General features: G+C 35.5%; 2 protein-coding genes across 6 annotated transcripts; both read right to left on the reverse strand.

Moving 5' to 3' along the window:
* Window positions 1-228: 228 nt before the first annotated feature.
* On the reverse strand, window positions 229-9,715 carry LOC141723557 (transmembrane and coiled-coil domain-containing protein STS1-like). 3 transcript variants are annotated; one of them, XR_012576305.1, is made up of 16 exons: window positions 9,270-9,715; window positions 8,691-8,772; window positions 7,454-8,392; window positions 5,755-5,923; window positions 5,494-5,646; window positions 4,937-5,034; window positions 4,612-4,703; window positions 3,540-3,610; window positions 3,323-3,458; window positions 2,777-2,839; window positions 2,554-2,636; window positions 2,399-2,475; window positions 2,216-2,286; window positions 1,626-2,056; window positions 898-955; window positions 730-808 (listed from the first exon to the last, which is right to left on the reverse strand). XR_012576305.1 is itself a non-coding variant. In XM_074525390.1 (15 exons), exons 1-15 carry the CDS (start codon window positions 9,500-9,502, stop codon window positions 689-691), a joined length of 2,445 nt encoding a protein of 814 aa, XP_074381491.1. In that variant the 5' UTR covers window positions 9,503-9,708; the 3' UTR covers window positions 229-688. The 3 variants fall into 3 exon arrangements, 1 of the variants encoding a protein (XP_074381491.1); XR_012576306.1 differs by having other exon boundaries at window positions 7,454-8,352; window positions 9,270-9,304; XM_074525390.1 differs by lacking the exon at window positions 1,626-2,056 and having other exon boundaries at window positions 229-808; window positions 9,270-9,708.
* A 990-nt stretch (window positions 9,716-10,705) lies between these two features.
* Window positions 10,706-20,780, reverse strand: LOC141723558 (zinc finger CCCH domain-containing protein 44). 3 transcript variants are annotated; one of them, XR_012576307.1, is made up of 11 exons: window positions 20,065-20,780; window positions 19,712-19,791; window positions 17,513-17,700; window positions 16,198-17,110; window positions 15,973-16,100; window positions 14,946-15,005; window positions 14,794-14,856; window positions 14,525-14,595; window positions 13,428-13,582; window positions 11,473-13,345; window positions 10,706-11,076 (listed from the first exon to the last, which is right to left on the reverse strand). XR_012576307.1 is itself a non-coding variant. In XM_074525392.1 (11 exons), exons 1-11 carry the CDS (start codon window positions 20,301-20,303, stop codon window positions 11,015-11,017), a joined length of 3,750 nt encoding a protein of 1,249 aa, XP_074381493.1. In that variant the 5' UTR covers window positions 20,304-20,780; the 3' UTR covers window positions 10,706-11,014. The 3 variants fall into 3 exon arrangements, 2 of the variants coding, with proteins under 2 accessions (XP_074381493.1, XP_074381492.1); XM_074525392.1 differs by having other exon boundaries at window positions 11,543-13,345; window positions 14,806-14,856; XM_074525391.1 differs by having other exon boundaries at window positions 11,543-13,345.
* Window positions 20,781-23,878: the final 3,098 nt, after the last annotated feature.

Below are 23,878 nucleotides of genomic sequence, written 5' to 3' on the forward strand. Positions count from 1 at the left end.
TTATTTATAAAGATACATGTAAGTTTTCAGGTTCGAATCTCACTAACAACAAATATTAACATAGATTACATCAATCATATATTTATACTATTTATTTGAACTTAACTTCAAATTATACATAATAAAAATATAACTATATAATTATTATATAAAATTTTAATAAATTTACATAAAATATAAATGAAAATATATAAATATTAATCAAGACCGTGCATGGCACGGGCGGCAATCCAGGAAGTTATAATTAACCAAACACGTAAGTAACTTATACATAAAATTATCCAAAAACACTTAGATAGTGAGATTCCAACCTAAAGTTGATCACAATGATTCCCATAAACCGGTTGTAAACTAGTGATCCAAACCGCCGTTAAATCTCTTCAATTAAATTTCATCATACTTTAAATTCAACAATCTATTTCGAAAATTAAACTACACAACATAATAATATGAACTATACAGGCTTGAAATGATCGAAGTCAATATGAGATAGTTTGTAGTTAAAATAACACTGCACACAACCATCTGCTTTGTGGGAAAAGAGAGATCAGCTAATGTGAAATAGCCTGCGCTTGCTTCGTAATGTCTGATCCCTCTTACAATGGACCAAGGGAACTTATAAGATGGTGGACATCAGACCACTTTACGCTGTACTACCCAGAAAAGAATTTCCAAGTTGTGTTTTATTTTATGATGAATCCTTACTAGGCGTCATAGGATAGTAGGCATTGAGCTTAAGCTGTTCTATTATCTGTTTGGTAGCCCAGAGATATGACGAGTGGCCCTCAATTACTTCTGTTACATCGACCTGTGGACCAAGGGAACTTATATCCATTATATTAATGTACCGAGCAAGGAATACAAAGTATCTCTCATGATTTTTTATTAGATACTTACATTCTCAATTCCTGGGACATCAACTGGTTGAATTCCAGCTAGTCCTCGAGACATGAGGCTGTCAAACTCAAAATGTAATGGCATTAGTTCACAACATTAATCTAACCTCAAAAGTCAGCGCACCTTCATGTCATAAGAGATACAACATGATCTTTATATAATACTGTTCAAAGTCGCAAACCCGTGCTTGTGAATGCTGGTAAATTTGCATAAATTGTAAAGTTCGGGTTTTGGTTTTTATGCAAACCCAACCAAAACCTCGGGTTTGGTTTTTATGCAAACCCAGCCAAAACCCGAACTGATCCAAAGCCCGAATAAATTATATAAATATAAAATATAAAAAAGTTAGGGTTCGGTAAAACCCAAACCGAAACCCAAGGTTTCAGGTTTTAGAGGTTTTCATCGGATTTGATTAAAATTTTGGGTTTCGCGTCTGGTTTTTGTCAAACCCGAACCAATGCAGCCCAATTGCCATTTCTACATAAAAGAAAGATGGTGGACCTACTACGTCAAGGTTGATGATGTTACCAACGGAACTTGCAAGTACACAGACCTACTATGTAAAGTTTAACCAAAATAGATGCATAAGATACAAACATGCATGTAGATTTGAATCAAGTTCTCACTTCTAAGTTAACTTCATCAGCATCACCGGGAGAAAACTAATGCACCAAACACAATATAGGGTCATTATAAAAAAACAGAGATGGAGCTCCATTATAATTCACCTTAGCTCTTCCACTAATCGTCCCAATCCGGTTGCCCTCACTAAGAACAGATCCATAGCTTTTGCTTGCTTAGTGTTCGACACTTCTGTCAGCTATAACCAAGTTGCTATTTCGGGGTTAAGGAAGTTAGTTGTAAGTCGCGTAATCCCCCTGCCTCCCTTGCAGTCAAAACTATCCTCTAATACTCATAGCAGAAAGCTTCCATGCCCTATTCTCTATTATTGAAGATGAAGGACATTCCATAACAATTATAAATGGCTGAACTCAGCGCCTTCGAGTAAAACCAAGCAACATCAAACAAGTCAGCGGTTGACAAGGCTCGGGACCGCCTTACAATCATTAACTTAATGTCCAAAAGGATGGACCGACATGTCTTAAATACTTCATAATGCTTTCCGTAAGTTATCCCTATATAAGTATAGTTATCACCCCTGTATATATATTACTACCTCAGTTCCAACGCTAATACTGTCCCTCATTAGAGCTAAAGAGGTACAATGTTGATGTAAAAAATGACTTCCGAAGTAGGGTCACAAATTTCTAGGATAACAGGAGAAGGCTAGAGCTAAAGTTAATTTAGAAGTAAATACCTAGCACGGAAGGCAACTCCAAGTGTCCAGTCATTTGTAGAATAAGCGTTTACGAATCTACCAGACACCATCTACAAAACAGCTAAAAGTAGCTATTGAGTAGAATGCAGAAAGAGCAGCGAATCCAAAGATAATCACTGTTATGCTTTAAATACATTAAGGAACATAATAGCAGGTCAATACCTTTCTTACAGCTTCCCAGTTTTCATCTTGGATGGCAATAGGCGAACCAAGGAGTACAACTCTCTCTATTAGCCCAGCTGAAAGTACAGTTTAGTTTCCATTAGAAAGTTGCATTAAAGTAAAAAAGATAACTGTTTGTTTCATAGTGCAGATACCATTATCTTCAGATTCAGAGAGACACTGGAGACACTTGAAAATGACTCGTGCTCCAAGTGAAAAACCCAGTAATGTCACGGGCCTAAATACAATATGCACATCCAAGGTAATATTATAAACAGCCAAATGTCATAAAACATCAATAGCAATGATTTTTTTGTTGCTTCCATCGTTCTTTTGGTTAATAAAAAAATGTTCTCAATATTGAAATGGCCTGTTTACCTTTGTCCTTGCAATCCCTTCTCTAAAACTTCTTCAGCAAGCATTTTTCCTGCCTTATCAGATCTGCCAAAATTTAAAAAAATAACAATGAAATGGAACAAAATAAAAGAGCCAATCACAAACAATGTACTTGCTGTAGAGTAAAAAACTAAATATTATACAAATTTCCTTCCCATTCCTCAAAAAAATGAATAGGTTGTGATGATATATAAGAATTGGTCACCATAAGTGCATCGAAGTTGTATTTCACTCAATTTTAAAACAATAGAGTTTGAGGTGGAGGACTTGAGTAAATCACGAACTAGACATCAAACAATCAAGTAAAGGATACAACTACACCCAGGGACTTATAAATGACATCAAAAATTGATGTTACATTAGCTTTTTGGAAACAATTTACTTTACTTTCTGTGACCTACTATGTCAAGACACAATTATTTAACCTTCTTGACATTACTGCACAAATTCTCCCAGTAAAGATATAGACAACTACAATTATTGCTCTCTACTCATTTAACATTAGTTGAATTTAGGAAGAAAAGAAACCTGTCTACAGCAATTGACCATTTGCTATCAATGAAACTAGTAAGAGAAAGTAATGTCGCTGGCCAGATTAATGCTGTTAAAAGACTGCTTAATACAGTCATCATTGCACCTTGCTGCATCAACGTCAATGCAAGGCCTACAGCAGGTATAGGAATAGTCAACATTACAAAAAATTTCTTCCATTGCATTAAATAGCTAAGAAAGTGATATGATATACTTGATGCCAGCCAGTCCTGAATTGCAGTGCTTACAGCAATCAGATGCTTTGACTCCCACTGCAGCGCATACCTAAAAGTATAATTTTGTTAGAATGACATAAATAGCAATTATTCCCGCCCATCCAGTATACACCATTTCTAAGACGTATTTGTGGTATAAACAGTCACTTTAAATATTTATGGACAAATATAGGTTAAAATTCAAACTTCAGTGCATTGAGGTAATCATATGTCCAGTATCGCTCTGCAGACCATTTGGGCTTATATATTTGCTCAGAAGGCTGGCTTACTAGGTGGATTTCGTGCCACCTCAACAAAAACATAAGATAAAGCTCAAATCGATGTACCATATAAGTTACCCAACTAAATACGTATAGCTCCACATGTTACAACAATGTAGGACCATAATCTTTTTCAACTCATAGCTCATCACTATTTATCATTTCAGCTCTATCATGTTTGTTTAAGATATTCTTCACTACTATTATCTTCGGTGGGCGATGTATCACTATCAGGTGCATCAAGCTATTAAGCTATTGGTGATTGGTGATTCTTGAACAGGAAAGATGGTAGTATTCTGCCATGTTTGTGCCACAAATTCACAGACATACATAAGCACACATTTTTATTAATATTTGGCAATCTCTTTTCTTTTCCTATTTTATAAATTCTATTTAGCAAATAAATTGCTACTGCAAGAAAATATCATCAAACTCAATTTTTACTAGTACAGTAAACACATTTTTAGACATAATACTTAACTACTCAAACTAAAGTAATCTTGTTGACATGTACATTGTAATTTTTTCAACAAAAGTGGTACTTAGACTGCTAGTAGCATGCCTCCAAATTTGATCAGAGAACTACCTTCCTATGTTATGCAGCATATTTATCATTTCAATATTAGGTTTATAAACTTCCAAAAATACAGAACAAGAATATGAGACTCAGGAGCTAGGTTCATAAACACTCCAGAATGGGTACTCATACAAATTCAAATATAATCATAGGAGATGATGAATACAATGAAACAAATTAAAATTATGGGAAGGTGGAAATTATGCAGTATACCGTTCTGAGTTATCAGTTTGTCCTTCCCAAGGTTTTACATAATCATCTTCCTCGAACACAAAGCCCGAGATCAACACTTCAACTGCCAGCCTCTGATAGAAGAAGGATTGACATTTATGTATTCTTACATATTCCCAAATATATGTAGTAGGTAATAATAGTAGAGTTAGTGCTTATGGGAACAGGAAAATGAAAGGAGACAGCCATATAAGAATGTTGGAACACTTGTTTACAACACCCTCCCCCGAACAAGCACAAGACTCTCTTACTCAGACCTAATGTGCCCTTCACAAACTTAAAAATATGGCAAAAGTGTTATACTCACGCCTTTTTTACAGGTTTCTCCAACAACTTTGAACTCAAACTCATCAATGCTTCCGGTTCTCCTCGCCATTTTTGTCCCGGATAGTCCCGCTCCAGCAGCTAGATTGATCAAGTTAAGGGTTAGCACAAATTTTATAAGAACCAGCATTTATAGGGTGTGAAAACATAATATTTCATTTCACTAATGTCGGCATCCACTCATTATTGGTTCCTTCCATGTTTTGCTGCTACAAAAAAAGTCAAGAACTAGCTTCAGAGCATCACAGGACCTACTCGAGATACTTTGACATGAGTGAGAACTTCTATCTAGTATATATTTCAACGACTAGAATATTATTAGTTTGTACCAATCACCCCAGAGTGCATGTAAGTAACATCACTATAAATTAAGGGCAGAACCGTAGAGGAATAATTTGGGCTACCGCCTACCGGTTTCAATCTCCTACTAGAAGCCAAACTCAGCTATCAGAAGAAATATCTAGGAAGACGCTATAAGGAAATACAGTTTCTAGAATAACAGTGGAATTTGATATGCAATCAACGGGTAGAAATTCTCACCTCCAAATGATGCAGCAACTGCAACAGAACCTGCAGCACTTCCTGCTGCAGTTGCAGCAGCAGCAAAGCCACTTGCTCCAATTACGGGGATCATAGTACCCAGTGTAGGTGCTAGAGCGCCAAATCCTGCAGCAATTGCTGGAGCTGCCAAACCTGTTATAAAAACTTGTAAGCTTTATAATAAAAAGCAATAATTTCCTTGCAGGCATTCATGCTGAAGATAAAATGTCAGATAAACCTCAGAAATGGGAAACGCTATACCACCAGTTATCGCCATTAAGGTTCCTCCAGTTAGCGCTGCTGCACCAATGATACCTCCACGTCTCCACTTAACCCATCTACTTTGTGAAGAGTCTGCTTCTTGTTCTTTAGCCTTTTTCTCTTTCATTATGGCCATTGCCGAGCTAGCAACTATGGTCTCAATAGCTTCCTGAGAAAGAGGAAGCATCATCAAAACTATTATTACAATTTTTTTACCAGCTCAACTCCAATTATCAAGATAGTGATAGAGATACAATGCTGGTGATTAGGGTTTAGTGCCGAAAAATCTTGCAAGAGATATTTAGAAACATGATAATCAATTCTTAATATGTTTAACTGTAATGATTTACAACAATATACTCCTATATTAAATAATGTACTTCCCATATTAAAATTAACAGATAACAAGTAAATTGTTAAGTTATTTGGGCTTCCAAAGTCTTTTACATTGTTCCCAAAGAGACTCTTCGGGACTTTAAACTGGTTGTCCTGCAACAAAGCAGAATCTAAAAATATATATTAATAGCATATATTAAAAATTCGAACACTATTGTACACCTTGCCAAGCACTCTTTCAACTGTGAGAATAACGCCATCAAAGAACAAAAAAGAATACAAGGAAAATCTGAGATGAAAACTTAATTCTCAGGGTTTGCTGAAAGGGAAGAGAAATATTCTCTTAAATGATTACCCTAAAAGCAGCAAATCTTCTTGAGTTGGGCCAATTAAAAGTTTATTCGGGAAGGTTAGTGAGACTCTTAAGGCAGGCTTCAGGATGTCTTTTCTGTAGTTTGATAACTTAGTCAGATAATAAACTAACGTACAATTACTGCACGCTATAAAAAGTACAATGTGCAGAACTGCAGATTATTGTGTTCTAATATACTAAGTTGTATTTGGTATTCTAAATTTATATATATGTGTGGAAACTGCAGATCCCCAATTTGTGAAATCTGCCAACTGCCAAATCTCTGTATGACAATCCTGAATATCCCGAGCCAAATACTCGATACTTTGAAAGGTCAGACATCCTTTGATTAAAATCAAGGCAAATAGGTTGGTGATAGATAAGTCTCAAATTGATATTCATTACAGCTCCAAAAAAAAGTAAAGAAATATTAATGTCAATCAAAGACTTCAAATGCATAACCAGAATCAAGACATTGGTTTTTTTTTTATTTCAAACAATTATAAAAATGTAGAAAGGGAAGCAAAAAAACTATATATATAAACTTAATAAGGTTACCCTCTGATTATTAATACGCTATTGTCGCTAATCTATAATTTCGTTCCTTTCATCATGAGAACTAATTCTGTAAAAGGGGGAAAACAAATCCTTTGTTACTTCCGAAATAGACAGAAATGATATATGATCAACAGCACACACTGTTGCCACCCAACAAAACATTATAATAGGCATTCCACCGTATTGTTTCTATCACACCAGGACTTTTTGCAGAACGTTTGATGAATAGCCTGCTTAATTTTCCTATTCATTGACACATTCTTCATCCCCCCCTCCCCCCGGTAAATCCACAAAGATATATAGCACTAGTAAACTTTATCTGATGGCTGAACAAAGAGTTATTTTATCATTTATTATCTACTGGGATATAGCATGTAAAAAAGGGACATAATTAATTCACAAAATACATGAAACAGCTTAGTACAAGAACTGTATAAAAGATGTGGAACTAACCATCTTTATCCACTCAATGTCGAACCAAGTTGAGAGCAACCGCAGAGCCGCACGGTGACGAGCGTCATAGTCGTGCTTTCGTCGTTTTACATTTTTGTCAAGTTCAGGTGTTTTTGCCAGACAGGCTGTGAGAAGTTCGAATAGAACTGCCACTTTCCTCTTGTGGTCAAGCAGGGAAACCTCTTCAAATATTTTTGCATCAGATCTCTTGCGAGACCCAGTAGATGGCTCTTCCATAATAGATGGCTTGCCCACTGCATCCTGCTCATCAGTTTCACGGTCATTTGCATCCTGCTCATCAGTTTCACTGCCATTTTCATCATGCTTATCAGTTTCACGGCCATTTGCATTCTGCTCATTAGTTTCACGGCCATTTGCATCCTGCTCATCAGTTTCACGGATATTTGTATCCTGCTCATCAGTTTCGCGGACATCTGGATACTGCTCATCAGTTCCACGGTCATTTCCATTATGCTCATGAGTTCCACGGTCATTTGCATCCTGCTCATCAGTTTCACGGTCATTTGCATCATGCTCATGAGTTTCACGGGTTACATCCTGTTCATGAGTTTCATGTACTTTTGCATCCTGGTCATCAGTTTCACGGTCATTTGCATCCTGCTCATCAGTTTCACGGCCATTTGCAGCCTTCTTTTCAGTTTGACGGCCATTTGCATGCTGAATACCAGTTTCACGGCCATTTGCATCATGTTCATCAGTTTCACGGTCATCATCTATCACCTCAGGCTGTGGTTGGACAGGATTTGAAAATTTGTCGCGCCACTCTTGTTCATATTCACGATGCCTTTCCTCATAAAATGCCATTTCTTCTGAAGCATCCATGCTTGCTGCCATACTACTAACAGCATTTGACAATCCATGCTCCCGATCCTTCATTTCTGAAGAAGTATCACTATCATCGGCAAGCAATCTTATGAACTGTTGTAATATATATATACAACATGTTATTTAACCGTAACAACACCAAATGCATTATCACTGTTCACAAATTTTCCACAAAAATTTCATTTACAAAAATCATTTTCTATCACAAAGCATAAAGTATACTTTGCAGATAAAGAAACCAGGCATCTACTTCCCTAAGTTTACAACATTTGGTTTCTCTGCTAACCACTAAACGACCATTTTGCTTTTCACATTAACATCCTGTCAAACCTATACACATCCTAAAGCACAACAAAACAGTTTGTATAAACCAAGGATACAGAGAACATACAGCTCCAACGTGATGAGTTCCGGAAGGAGATCCCGCCGTTTCCTCAAGTCCAGGCCAGGCTTGATCATCAATTTCTAAAAAACTGATCAGAAAAACATACAATACTAATTCAAAGCTCACAAAATCAAAGTCATTAACACCATTTCAATAAACTACTTTGTTCAAACAAACAATTCAACTCAAAAATTTTGCGTAACTCGAAAATTAACTAAAAACATCATATAAGGTCAACGAGTAATATAATTTCAAGCTAAAACAGATAAAAACCACTGCGAAGACATTCTCAATTAAAATTGCATACATATAGGGAGTAATTCCGCTGAGAACAATTGTTTAAAAAAAACGTAAATATGTCCTCTACAGCAACGGTAGAAACTAGTGTAAACACATTCTCAATTAAAATTGCACAAGTTTAGAGTTGTTCTGCACTCTTAAAAACCCGAACGTAGAGATTAACCGACTAACATCACACAAGTCAACGAGTAATACGATTTAAAGCTAACATAATAAATATGGAGGCGGAGTGATTAAAATGTGTTTTCCATAGAACGCGATAAAATGAGGGGAATTAGGGACGACCTGAAGATAGGGCGGAGGAGATTAGAAGTGGCGTTAACCCAAAGGTCGGGGTTAGAAGAGACTGAAACAGGCGTGGTGATGTTGCTACCGGAGGAGCTGTTAAAATCATCATCGTCATCGTCGAGAATAGAATCGAGAGAGCGAGTCTGGTGTGTTTGAGCTTGGTGTAATGCCAGACCCAACAGACCTCCCGCCGCGTATCTCTGTATTGGTGTCAATATCGATGTCGCCATCGATTCATATATAAAATTTAATTAATTAATAAATATATGCAATTTGTTTTGCTTAGTGAAATATGTGATTATTTCGGGGTCGATTGTGAGGAAAGTGTGTTTTGGAATGAAGAGCAAACCACGACTAGTTTTGTATTTCATCTTCACGTGGTGTCTGTGTTGTTTATGTTATACACAAAGCCAACCAATATTTTTTTCACTTTTCAATGTTCAAACTTTCTGCTTTCTATCGTCACACAATATTAAATCGTCACAGATCCTGTCCCGGGCTCGGCCTTTAAGGGCGGAGAAAATGGTGAACTCGGCCCAATCAGACTCACACGGGAATGAGAAATGAGGTAATGACGGGATTAAAATTACATTTTTTTTAAATATGGGGTGGGTATATTCTATATTTTTATATTATAATATAATATTTTATATTGTGTAGTGAAATAAATTTATGGTATAGAATAAACTATCCAATTATATATATAATAGAATAAATATATTTCATAGTTTATTTCAAATTTTTTAGGTATTTCTTTTGACTTTATATAATATATTATAAAAAGTAATATTTAAGAAATGTTAATCATTAAACAAGGTGATGGGACGAGGGTGAGTATAAAATTTTATCCCGAGACACGATGATGGGGCTATGTTATAAATCCTCTTCGGAGATGAGGCGGATATTGGATAAAAAATTACGCGGGACGGGTATGAAAATGACAATTATTGTCAATCCTACCTGGATTTGTTAAAACTAACGCACTAAGATTTGTTAAAACTAACGCACTTATAGTGAATTTGTTAAAACTAACGCATTTATAATGAATTTAAATAATTTCATTTATAATGATAATTAAGAAAATTTTAGGTGTTCAAAATAAAATATTACTACTTCATAATTTTTAAAATTTAATTATAATGAAGATTGAACTTCTTTTTGATAATGAAAAACATTTACACACCCACGTTGACTTTAAAAAAATTAAACTCGCGTGATTCTTGATCTTGACCAATAGGTCATTATCAAACAAAGTCATTAGTGTTGTAAGTTTTAGACTAGTTCTGAAGATGTTATAAATAATTTTAATCCTGAACCTGGTTTCTTTCGACATTCACTAAATTATTGTAAAACCATTAAAATGATTGGAATACATTGGTAAATCCATTTCCGGCAATTAAATTCAACAGAAAAATGAGAAAATAGTAAGGGAATAGCTAAGCAAGGAAGATCTGATCTCACAATTGTGAGAACCGAGAAGGTTACATTGATATTTGTAATAATACAAAAATTGGAAGAGTCTTTGAGAATAAAGAATGGGTCATTTCAATTTCTTTCATGTTTGTGTAAAACAATTGGTGACATATCTACTTTAATTTCGGCATTACTAAAACTCAAGGGTGCTCCTTCAGAAAATGCCCCCCGTTTCTATTGTAGTTTGCATAGAGGACTGCAACCAATTATACAAGTGGCAAAAAGTATTTGAGATATAAATGGCTGGAAAGCAATTGCTGGCACATTGATTACCACGGTCTATTCTGCAAGAAATCATCTGTTGATGTGCAGCAGGCTTCTGAATTAAACCCTGATAAAGTGAAATATGCATATCAAGAACTTTTACAATTGAAAATAAAAGCAAACAATAATCTACTTAATGTGTCTAACAAGTCATATTATATGTATGATCATAATGTATCCTAAACCTCAATATTTATCATGTGCAGCAACTCGATGGACAAGCTACAGTAGAAGTGCAGAACCATGAATCCCAATGTCTAGGCGCTAACATATATTTTTTACAAAACCTATTTCAAAGTGCTGAAACCTTTTGTGAGCATGAGATTTTTAGGGAGTACCGTTTAATGAGTGGTAGTGTATATAATAATTTAATATACTCACATCCAATAGGCTACCAGTCGTTTTCACTAGGTAATAATTTTACTACAGGTGGAAAATTAGATAATAGAATGGAAATGCTTACCATGAAGTAAGCTGGTAAAAATATAAACCACATGTGGCCAACTTTAGATTTAAATTTCAGAGATCCTCACCACACTTCATTGTTGATGTCGGTGAGGGCAAGTCGCACTGCGACTCCATCGCATCAACTTGAGCCAAGAGATCTGACACTGATTCCTCAGCCAAGGTGCTAAATTCAATTTGTTCTGTAACATCCGTCTGCCAACTCACAAGATGAGCTGCCGGATGGGATGTAGGAAAAAAATCAAGTTCAACACCTCTAGATGTAGTTGTACCGACATGATCACACAGTCCTTGAGCTGGTTTTATTGGAAGAGAAATGCAATTGGGATCCCATTCGCCTACAGAATGCTTTCCCGGAGTAGGAGAGTAACCGCCCCAATCATCAGATATATCAGCTAGTTGCAATTCCCCAACCACTACATTGGAGGTGTTGCTCCAATTAGGGCATGTATCTTGACGAGGGAGATTTAATGACACAGCTTGCCTGGTTTCATCAGCTAAACCTACTTGGTAATCAATGCCTGCCTTTGGTGTGGGACTTGGAAGATCCGGAAAAGACGAGTCCTTGATATGAACAGTAGACGAGACGGAGTCCTTGTTTTCATCGGTATCACCTTTATTATTCTCACTGTCAGTCTTTCTTGAAAGACTAAGCAAATCTGTGACATTCAATTTTCCATTTTGTTCAGGAGCTACATTCAAATTGGTCGGAGAGGGCACGGAGTTCAATTTCAAAGTTTTTGAAGAAAAATCAGCGGGTGAATTTGTCCGATTGTCACCCGGAGATTGACCCGAGAGACATCGACTGTTAATGGAGTAATCTCGAATGTGTTCTCCGGAACTCTTACTAACTGTTGCTCCGCTTGAACTTTGATTTTCATTATCAGGTTCCAACTTGCATACTTTGACTTCATGACTCATTCTGTCACCTGAATGCGTCATATTTTCCCTCCCAACAAGTGTAATTGACGATGCTTGACTTTGCACTTGGTGCTGCTTATAGCAAGAACTATTACCCATAAATGAGTCTGTTTCCTTCGAACAGCTTTCAAGCGGTTCTTCCTTGATGCAACTTACAACAGGTGCAGTCCAAACAGAAGACTGGGAGTCCCACCCATCATTCCTTGATAGTTCACTTTTACTAGTACAATGAATTTTTGCAGTATTACCATTACCATGCCAGTTTCCATCAGATTGCTTACCATCTCTGCTGGCACTTGCATTCTCATTCCACAATACATCAGAGTTGTGTAATTTACTATCAGGGGATACTCCAACTTCTTGAGACTTTAAAGAAATATTATTTGGCAAAGGCACAACATTATGAAATAGCCCCTTTAATGCATCAGTCAACAGTATGGAGTTATCCTGCCTATCACCCGCCCATATCCTCATGTCAGGGGGGAAGTATCCAGTTGTACTCCACTTCTGCAGCTGCAACATACAGAAAGGTCCTTGAACTTTACCATTAGGATCTATGTAGTGCCAAAGTTTAGTTTCATTGCTATATGCAGATGGAGTGTTTCCCACAGGGAAAGGTGGAGTTGATGCTCTTGACGCAATAGTTGAAATCCCTACTGCTTGACCATTCAAACCACCAATCCCCAGACCAAGGGAAGAAACTTCATTTCTCGGCCTCTCCCAGCTGTTCGATCTGCATGCATCTCCTCCCTCTCTCAATCTCTGCAGCGCCTCAGCAGCGCTTTCTTCAATATTTGGATATGATCCAGCTGACATGTCTCTTTGTTCAGATGGAAGAGCGGAGACATTACATGGCCTACTACCAATGTCAGCTATATTAACATTTTTCCTTAGAGAAACTGGCTTGCCGCCTTCTCTCTTTCCAGAGTATCTAGGCTTAACATATTGGGCTGCAAAGTTGACAAGCACCATTCAATACATAATATCCCATCTATAGAGGTATAAAATCATTTAGCAGGCAATACAGTGAACCTTGTTTTTGGTGATCAAGTTGTTCAGCTTCTTCTTCAGATTCATAATCAGGATCCATATTTGGGTCTAAATGTACATCAGGAATTTTGCGTAATCTACGCTGGTGTTCTTCTGGTGTCTTCAGAAGCTCTAATTTCTCCACACATTCTCTGAGCGTTAAATTTGTTAAGGACGCTATTAAAAACCTTTAATATTTGCAATGTAAATGATGAAGAATCAGGTCACTAGCTTTCAGAATCAACTTCACTTCCTACCAGTACTAACAAATTTATATCCCTGCTCCTATGTAGTTAAAGAACATAAGGACAACAATCTAATATATGTAATGGTCAGACCCCAGCCGCAATTTCCAAGCTATAACAGAGACAATTGGATAATTTGGCCATTAGTGTGGCATGATCAAGGTCATTTTCTTAATAAAGGAGCCACCAGGCATTGCAGTGTTGCAACATTGACAATATAGTTGCTTACCTAAATATATACAGCCATGCAAATGCTATTGACCAGTCTTAAGACACTAGTCACAATGTAAGTAAAAAGAGCAAGGACAAGGTGCAAAGGAAGTTATATGCCCCCCCCCCTTCTGAAAGACTCTCCAAAGAACATAAGTAACTTAATAGACTTTCTCCAAAATTAGCTACTTGACATATAGACATATAGTTATGATAAGTATAACTAGACAAACATATTGGTAAAAGTATATACCTCTTACTTAAACAGGATGCTGCAAAGATTATAAATTTAATTCACACAAATCAAACAGTTAAGTTGTAATACCATAACTTAAATCACTCAATATCAGCTTTATCGGTGAGACTTTCTCTTGATCATCGCATCATCAACTTTGTACAAAAGATTGGTTTCTACAGTGGACAGACAACTATATCCTGGGACAACTATGGTTCCTTAATACCCATTAGGAAATTCAACTTACATTGTGCATAAATTTTTGTTTTACCAACCCTAAGCAAGTTACTTTGTGCATATAATGCCCGCACATCCCCTGGTTACTTGTCGCCTTGAACAATGTTTTACAGATAAGCATCATAATTACGAGAGATATTTATATGACAATATACAAACTCAGTAAAGGATATTCCCTTTTGCGTCCATTTTCACTTGCTCGATCACGAAGATGTTTAAGGCGCAAGGTTTCTGTTTCCAACCACTACAATGAAAGGAAAAAAATATATCAAACAGTGGGAGTGGGAGTCCTAAACAAAAACAGTACAAAAGCAACTCCAGGATAGATTAGACAGAACTTAAATGTAACAAAATCAAAGTATGACGACATGGAAAGCTGCAATTGTACTGCAAAATATTAAAAAGAGTAACTTGTCATGATTCATGAAACAGAATTACAAACCAAGTCACGTACATCATTGAGCCTCACAGATTGAAGTGCTAATGCTTTCTCCTGTATCTCACCCTACCACAAAATATAATTTTCAGGGGAGATTTCAAACAAAGAACCAAAACAATTCTTGAAAATAATGATACTTCAACATCCAAACTTACTACAATGAATCGCTTGACTAGCCCACATTTTATACTCTGCCTTAAGCGTCTGCACTCATCCTGAGAAGGTATAACGTGTCAACACAAAGAGCAAGTGATTCTCTAGTGCTATAATCATGATAATAGACAATACATAGTTTTAATTTACACTTCAAATAATGATACAGATACATATTGCGTACCTAATTTGAGGTCATTTCATTACCAATGGATACAATATGATATTTTATCGAACTAAATTAACAATTGCAGAGGAGAAGGAACAAATGAAAGACAAAGATGGGCCCAAAGAAGAGATTCCTATTGACCGGACCAATGATAACCTATCGATAGGATGTGGAGATCTTAATTATACTAGCAACTAGAAAGTAATAAACATGTCATTCAAATAGGAGGGGAGAGGAAGAGGACTAAAACTTTAATCAGTTATATATGTTATGCCAAGTGCTCCGGTTATGGTATATCTGGACCATAAGCATTCATCTAGAAATGAAGCATCGTGAATTAATGGGGTAAGCGATCCAAGATAATTTATATTTAATACCATCAAACATAGTGGTAGAAGATCCACCCATGCAGCTAGAAAGGAGTTCCTTGTTGCTAATTAAAAAGGAGTTTTTAGCATTTAATGGTTAAAAAAGAGGTTAGAAGATATATTAATAAATGAATCAAATGTTATCTCTAATAAATCACAGGTCAAAAGATTTTACAAGTATTTTTGTGTGCGTGCGTGTGCTAATTTGGAAACATCAAAAGTTAGTAATAACGGCTTAGAAGGGAACGCTATGCTTGAAGCCATGAATTCTTGCAATCTGGCAAGGTGCACAGCATACTGTAAGGATTAGATACTAACATTTATTGACTTGTAATACATGCTAAACAATATGCACGATGTCCTATCAGATTGCATTAAAATAAAAGAGGGAGAATAAAGGAAATGAAAGATATCCACAATGTATATAGTCCTCAATATGTATTAACTGTAAAAATGCATGATCCTTTCAAGACAATAAATATATGTTGTCACCTCAGAGAAATCTTGATTTGAAATTGCAGCAATTGAAACAACCTCTTTCTTGTCCAAATTCAACACTTCCAGCATGACATCTGTCGTCTTGTTGCTAATCTTGTATGGTACGGACACCTTAATGGCGCCTATATGATAATATCCATAGTAAATGAAAAAAATCAGTTTATATACATTCATCATAAAAAACGTACAGCTAGTGTTGTATAAGTTATGCACATATACCTATAACCTGGACGAGTCTGTACATATCATTTTTCTGCTCACCACCAGATATTCTAATTCTTACTACTGAGCCAACAACCTTATCACGGAAATTTTCCTTATCCTCGATAAGATTCTCCATCAAGCTACGCCGCAGATATATCATATTAATATTATGAACATCAATTGCAGCATATTCATTGGGATTAGTCTGTGGTGCTAACTCTTCACTCTTTTTACGAGTTTTCCGTTTCTTATCTTTGCCCATCAAGTTATCGGAATTTTTGTGAGCTAGTTCGTGTATTTCATTGACATCCACTACCCCTCCCTTAATGAAAACATCCTTTGGTGCTTCCTGCTTAACGAGAAAGTGAAATTCAAGAAGCTTTAGCATTTCAAAATGACCCACACGCGGTTTATCAAACAAAAGTTTGAGCCTTGAATCACATAGAATATGACTTTTAAGCTGAGGATCGCGGAGATTGTTTCTCTTTATATACTCTAACAAAAGTTCCTGAACATCAAACTGCGACAGTACAGAAGTGTCACCATTCTTCATGTGAGCAACGAAGTCCAATAGCTCTTTAGTTGCCCAGTCAGTAGAGCCCATTAAAGATTTGCCACTGTTAGCTGGAGTTTCCATTATCAAAGCGTCTCCATTATATCTCTTCAGTGATTCGTTGCACTTTCTTGTCATAGAACTATTCAACTCTATTTGTTCGCAAGACCTGTCCGAAGTAGAGTTCTTGACATTGTTGGTACTACCATGAACAGCCGGTACTATTCCCTGATATAGCATGGTTGTAGGTTCTTTCCATGGATTTTTTGCTTGGGAAAGCTCTGCTAAATTTAATGAAAGCTTTTCTTTCAAGTATAACCAATATACTTTGAAAAGATACTCCCAACTACCTTTGTCATCAAAATCAACGTGAGCCTGAAAAGTATCCAAATCAGACAATAGGCGTTATATCAAACTACAAGTCCAAAAATACAGCTCATTGATAGATAAACTAGAGATAAATACTAAACCCGATAAGGAGTTCTAAATTGAAGAACAGACATCTAATGAAAAGGGTTCATGTTGGCTTCTCTTATTTATTTCTCTTTCCTGTAGTCATCTTTTCCTCCATTATCAGTTTATTTCCGAATGTAGTGTCTTATTTATTCCTCTTTCCTGTAGTCATCTTTTCCTCCATTATCAATTTATTTCCGAATGTAGTGAGGAGTAGTCCAGTACAATAGCATTTACACCTAAGCATTGATTCCTGACCAATTTACAAAGACTTTGTAGCTGAGGAAAGACATAGCTCTAGTGAGCAATGGCAAGAAATATTACCAGTTCCTTGTTCCCTTCCTCTTTTTTTTCAATCCACATGATAGTTCTCATGCAAGTTGTACAAAATCCTTTATCTCCTCTCACACAAAAGTATTCAGCATCCTTTGTGCATCCCTTACACAATGAATACGTGCATGTATAACACATATAATGAGCTGCCTTCTGACATACACTGCATATGTGCCACCCTGAATTTCACACACCACCAAAATATTACAAACAACATGAATGGAATTTACAAACTAAAATATCAAGTGTCATTACTCTATAACAAACTAACAAATATAAAAACATAATCGCATGTCATAAATAGAATATGATGCAACCAGTAAAACTCAACCTTTTGGGCACCGGCAACTGGGGGGATCTCTAAGTTCTAATTTACATGGAAAGATATGTTTGCCTTAACATAACCAAAACCATATTCCGGGGGAAAGAAGTTTGCATCATAAACATAAGTTATGGCGAGACCTTGTCAGTTGTCACTATATTAAAAATAGTAAAGCATCTCTATAATATATATGCAATCCTAAAACAACCCGTTTGGTAAACTGAGTACTAAACAGTTGAACACTGAATAGACAAACAGGGTAGCTAAAAATTACTGGTCTAGAAAAATAAAAAACTTATAGTGTAATATGTAGTAGATTAGTAGTCATTATATGGATAGAGAGATGGTTGCCAATAATCTTCGAAATTATTGTAAAAATAAAATCAAAAACCATAATCTAGCGAAATTATGATTCTGAATCGAACACGTCTTATTCTGACTTCAAAAATTGAAAAATCTAAATTAGAGAAAACATTGATATGCAATTATAAAGTAAATTAAGGTGTCATTTATAAAGAAGAAATCTCCTTCAAACAAAAATCAAATACAAAATACAGATTTCACATTAGCCATAGCTCGAATACTGATGCTTCCTGACAATACTAAGATACAGATAAAAGGATAAATAAATGTTAGTGTTTCACTTTTTTCTTCATGTAAATGACCTTGTTTTCTTGTCAAAATGTAAATGACCTTGTTATATGGCAATTCTTATGGTAAAATTTCATTGGAGGTAGGTGAATTCATACAATGCTGATGTAGATATATGTTGTTGGCAACGAAAAAATTATTTACAGCACTCTTTAAGTTTAGATTCTCTAATATGCAAGTATAACTAAAACAAGCCACATTATTGGACACGTGTCACTCTTTTAGCAAAAATTGAAAAATTAGCTATAGGTCTATGAATGATGTGGCATCTAACTTTTAAAAAATCAAAAGAACTATATCAATGAATTTGGAAGCAAGCAAAGAATGTGGCAACCGAGAGTTGGATGGATAGTGGGTAGAATAGGAGTACAAGTACAAGTTAATCTTAACCAACTTCTACACATTCCTTTTCAAAGAACGACAAATATTCTCTTCTAGTCGGCAGCCATAAATGTAGCAAAATCTACATTAAATAGAAGGGTACAAAACTCAGATTTGAGAGCTCACTTAAATCCAATAAAACCAATTATATCAGATAATAACAAAAAGGTAAAACTACAATTCTACTTGTCTAAAATTTGAAAATCAACCATCTATTGATCCAATGTTTAATTGTATACATGTTGACGAAAAATGGTTTAATTTATCAAAAAATCGAAATGATACTCCCTTCTTCCCAGTGAGACCGAACCAATAAGATCTTGTAAATGTAAACAATTTAATCCAAAAGTGATGTTCTCGACTATGGTGACTCGTCCTAGATTTGATGCACTAGGGAACGAAACCTATTCATGAAATTTGAAATTTTTCCATTTTTCTTTAAAGAGGCGGAAAAAAAGAAAGAGTTTGAATTGGGCAGGAATGTTGGAAACTAAACCTATTTCTTTTCTAACTAAATATGTGTATAGAAGTTGTTAGATCGAGAAGGCGGTGTCAGCAATCATGGAAAATTAGCCAGCTTCTTCTTCAAGTGAATCTATATTTGTTGCTCGTGAACCTATATTTGTGCAACAAGATAATGTGAAGCCCTAAATATCCATTGATGATATAAAAAATTTAGAGGCTGCAAAAAAATGGGAGTTGTTTACTAATTATTCTAATTGTTTATTTTTACATCTTTCCTCTCTTTCTAATATACATTAATTTAAACACCTACTATTCCCCATCAAACATTTCAGCACAATGCAATCAAAGAATCATTAATAGCAGCAACGTACCACAGTACCACTTGGCTTTTGATTTGAAAAATGACTCGTCCCGCTTGATACATGCCGGATGATATGCCTTGGGACAACTCCTAAACCACAATAGAAACCCTAATTAATGGAAAAAAATCTTTCCAGTGCTAGGCTACAAATTAAATGTTTCCTTCTAATCATCTCATCATCGTCATTAAATGCAGAGAGTTAATTACTTTCCTCACGAATTAAAAACATTTAAACTTTTATCTTATCCACATTCCGAATCTCCAACAGAATTAATTCCAATGTAGTTAAATAAACACAGATATAGCAACCAATTTAAGATACAATTAGTAAACCTAAACCGCGAAAAACACAAAAATTCTCACCGGCGATCACAAAGCACGAGACTGCCGCCATCGAAACAAATAAAACAAACATCCTCATCTTCCTTCTGTTTCTTCGAAGGCGGTGCCGCCTTTATCTGACCACTACGCGCTGGCCTTCCTCTCTTCCGCTTCATCTCCGCCACAGCTTCTCCAACTCCGACCGCCGGAAGTCCAACAACAATCTCCGACTCTCTCGCAACTCCATCGGAACTCAGCTCAGCTAAATTCCGGTCCTCCATATAAAACCGATCAAAAACCACAACTACAAACCCTAGATTTGAAGATCACGCTAATGATCATCTACTCAACAAAACGACGACGTATTGAAATGAATTATCTTAATTCTAGAAGTACGACCTTTTTACTTTAATTTGGTAAAAAGCTTTTCACAACAAAAGAGAAAAGAGGTGCTGTGTATAGCGAACAAATGCAGCTGGCGCGAGCTACAGTATCGTAACTTGCGGGACTAATCGATTAGACTAATTAAATTAATTAATTAACAAAAAAAGAAAGATGTGTGTATAGGAAAAGTGTTACGGGGGAACACGTGAAGAGGCTTTAAGTGGTGGTGGTGTGTAGTGCGAAGAAAGAGAAAAAAGAGAGAGACAAATAGGTCAGACATTTGTAGATGAACTCTGACCTAACGCCTCCACTTCGCCTTTTGACTGTTTAGTTGGCAGTTGCCCGCCCTCCCCTCGTGTTTTTTATTGCGTAGACGAGTGGAGTTGTACTACTCGTTTGCTAAATGCCATGAATTATTGAATGTATATGGACATTACTTTGGTAATAAAAGGATGTCTGGGTCCCACTTGTCTTTTTCATTTGTAGTTCTGTAAAATAAGAAAAAAGTTAGTGTCAAAAAGTATTCTTGTTGTAAATCTTTTACAACTCTAACAAAGTTATATATATATGTAATATATTATTATAAACAAAACATAATTTTGTTTAATTGATTGTTTAAAACCTTTAAAAAAAATTCAACACTTTCTAAAATATTAGAAAGAAAAAAAAGACATGCATGCAAACCACATACAGGGCGACATAACTATTTTCAAGTACACACGTCTTTATTCAACGAATTCAAAAAAACAAACAAACTCCCTTTTTCTGACAAACAACTTCTCACCCCCATTTTAAACTTATTTATTAAAAAAATAATTTTCTAAGAATTATTATTATATTGAAGATTAACACATAATATAAATTTAAACTAATCGAAAAATCAATATTTTGATATTCAATCAATATGTGCGGTAGTCGGGGTTTATTATTTAATTTTTATTATATATGTAAGAAGTACATAATTAAAAAAGTCAAACCATAAAATAAATACGTATTATTTTATGTATGTATACTTAGTGGATAAATACATTTTAATAAAAATATAAAAATAGCTCAAAAATATTTACTATCCATACTATTATATTAAAAACGAAATATTGAATTTTTTTTATAGTTGTTTGATCTTCTGGATTAAGGTTATCATCTAAATTTATAATTTTAATATATAACAATCTGATTAATATATTGTTGTAAAAGATATGCATGTACTTTAACAAGACTAAAATATTTTGTCAACCCCCTAAATAAGTTGTATTGTTATAAAAATTTGTATTTTGTACTTGTAACATTTAAAGTCTGTAAAAATGTCAAAGGAGCAGACTGGAGCCTTTTTCTATAAACAGTGTCAAACCTAAAAATTCTATCTGGAAGAAGATCAAGAAAATCATGCCTCAGAAAATTTGTGAAGAACCTTAGAGTTGAATAAATCTGTTTTATGAAAAATACTCTAAGTCAAGATCTCTAGAAGTCACGGATTTAATGTTATATAGAAGTTATTCGAGAACTCCATAATGGCTTATCGAGAAGTCAGGAAATTTATTAGAGAAGTCTAGAAATTTATTAGAGAACTCAGTGAGATATCGACAAGTCAAGAAGACATGAAGGTTAGAGATATCGACAAGTCATTTTTTCACTAAAGAACTCAGAGTTATCGACAAGTCTACATTCATTAGAGAACTCTGAGTTATCGATAAGTCAAGTTCCACTAGAGAACTCAGAGATATCGATAAGTCAAAATTCACTAGAGAACTCAGAGATACCGACAAGTTAAAATTCACTAGAGGACTCTGAGATATCGACAAGTTAAATTTGATTAGAGAACTCTGAGATATCGACAAGTCAAGAAGCTACTAGAGAACTAAGAGTTATCGATAAGTCAAAGTGAAGATGTGAAGACTAGTGATCTCGACAAGCCTAAAATCTCTTATAGAGAACTGAAGACCTCTACAAGCCAAACTAAATATAGAGTACTAGAGATCTCGATAAGACAATATACTTATCGAGATGTCAAGTGATCTATAGATCTAAACTGGAGATCTCTGATAAGTGGTATTTTATACCACTTAGAACGTCTTATAATGGCTTGAATTGATGTCTTGAAATCAAGTATTTTGTGTATTTGATGCATTTTTCTAGTGTTTTTGCATTTCAGGGTATAACTTGCGTATGTAGGAAGAATTCATCAGAAATAAGCTTAGGGAAGTGCTTGGCATTGGTTGTGGAAAGTTTGGGGCAGAACGCAGCAAAATCAGGAGCAGAATTCAGAATTTTCCAGAAGGTGCTTGGGCGCCCGCTCAGGATGTTGGGTGGCCGCTTGGGAGCTTGGGCGCCCGTTCAGGAATCTGGGGCGGTCGCTCAGGGACGAGAATTTTGTAAGGTCCTGTAAGAGGGAAATTTTAAGCTAGAAGGGGGGTTGAATAGCTTAATTACCAATTTAAAAATTGTTGTGGCGTTTTAAAAATATTTTATCCCTTTTTAAAACTTTACCGAGTGATTATGCAGTTTATATGTGTGGAAGATAAAGTGCAAAGAAAGAAAATATTACACGGTGATTTTATCCTGGTTCGCGATGGCGTAACCTCTAATAGATTCGCTCACCCCTACTCCAGTCCCCGAGCTCCTCTCACGGACTCGAGATTTTCCCTTATAATAAACTCGCTCCTTTAGTAGGCGGAGAAGCCTTTACACCCTTTACAAGTATTTATCTTGGTGCGTAACACAAGGGTCACCACCTCAAAATAAATGTATTACCTACACAACTTATCTTAGAGAATAACTCCCTGCTATTTCTTCAAAGTTGTTGTAGAGCCTTTGTGTGGACTTGGCTTCCTTAGCTTTTGCCGGTCTTGGATCTTAGTGATCCGGTCTTGGGTCTTTTCTCTTCTTCACAGTGCGAAGAATACTAACTCCCCGTTAGTACGTCTAGGACTTGGGTCTTAGAATGAGAATCACCTCACATCACTTCACCTCACTACAAAACTAATAAGACAATCCATGAAACAAAACAAGTAGAAAAAGATTTGTTTTGAACTAGTATGTTACTGTACTAGTTCACAAGTAGTATAATATCCAAATAAGAATATTAAAACTAATTAGTTATACTTGACTTAGTATAATACAAGATGGTCAAGTATATTTATGATTACTCCTTTATAGATTTAATAGAGTTGTGGAGTAATATGAGAAGTCCCTTTTTATATTGAGCACTTATGGCTTATGACTTCTTTAGTATTCTTCTTCTTTCGATTAAGTATTTATGGATCGAAGAATACTTTAATTACAACCTCGGAGTTGTAATTTTACCTTTAAGTATATCAACTTAAGGTTTTAAGGTATACTTGTATATTGACGATTATAAGGTCAAAGTATACTCTTTTAACTTCAAGCACGTTTATAAGATTTATGAGTCTTAGCCAAGATGCAATTAAATAAGTGCAAGTAATTGTGCTTTCGAAGTTTGGACGAATAATTA

The sequence above is a fragment of the Apium graveolens genome, chromosome 5 (assembly GCF_009905375.1).
Source record: "Apium graveolens cultivar Ventura chromosome 5, ASM990537v1, whole genome shotgun sequence".
Classification (NCBI taxonomy): domain Eukaryota; kingdom Viridiplantae; phylum Streptophyta; class Magnoliopsida; order Apiales; family Apiaceae; genus Apium; species Apium graveolens.

What these genes read in the sequence shown, in the direction of transcription:
- LOC141723557 (XM_074525390.1), bottom strand. Translation starts at nt 9,502, where the DNA reads ATGGCGACATCGATATTGACACCAATACAGAGATACGCGGCGGGAGGT. An exon ending in GAGAAACCTGTAAAAAAGGC is followed by an intron (nt 4,704 to 4,936) that starts GTGAGTATAACA and finishes TTCTTCTATCAG; the next exon opens with AGGCTGGCAGTTGAAGTGTT. An exon ending in ATGTCCCAGGAATTGAGAAT is followed by an intron (nt 809 to 897) that starts GTAAGTATCTAA and finishes CTTGGTCCACAG; the next exon opens with GTCGATGTAACAGAAGTAAT.
- LOC141723558 (XM_074525391.1), bottom strand. Translation starts at nt 20,303, where the DNA reads ATGGAGGACCGGAATTTAGCTGAGCTGAGTTCCGATGGAGTTGCGAGA. An exon ending in CTCGTGCTTTGTGATCGCCG is followed by an intron (nt 19,792 to 20,064) that starts GTGAGAATTTTT and finishes ATTGTGGTTTAG; the next exon opens with GAGTTGTCCCAAGGCATATC. An exon ending in GACATCAACAATGAAGTGTG is followed by an intron (nt 11,077 to 11,542) that starts GTGAGGATCTCT and finishes TCACTTTATCAG; the next exon opens with GGTTTAATTCAGAAGCCTGC.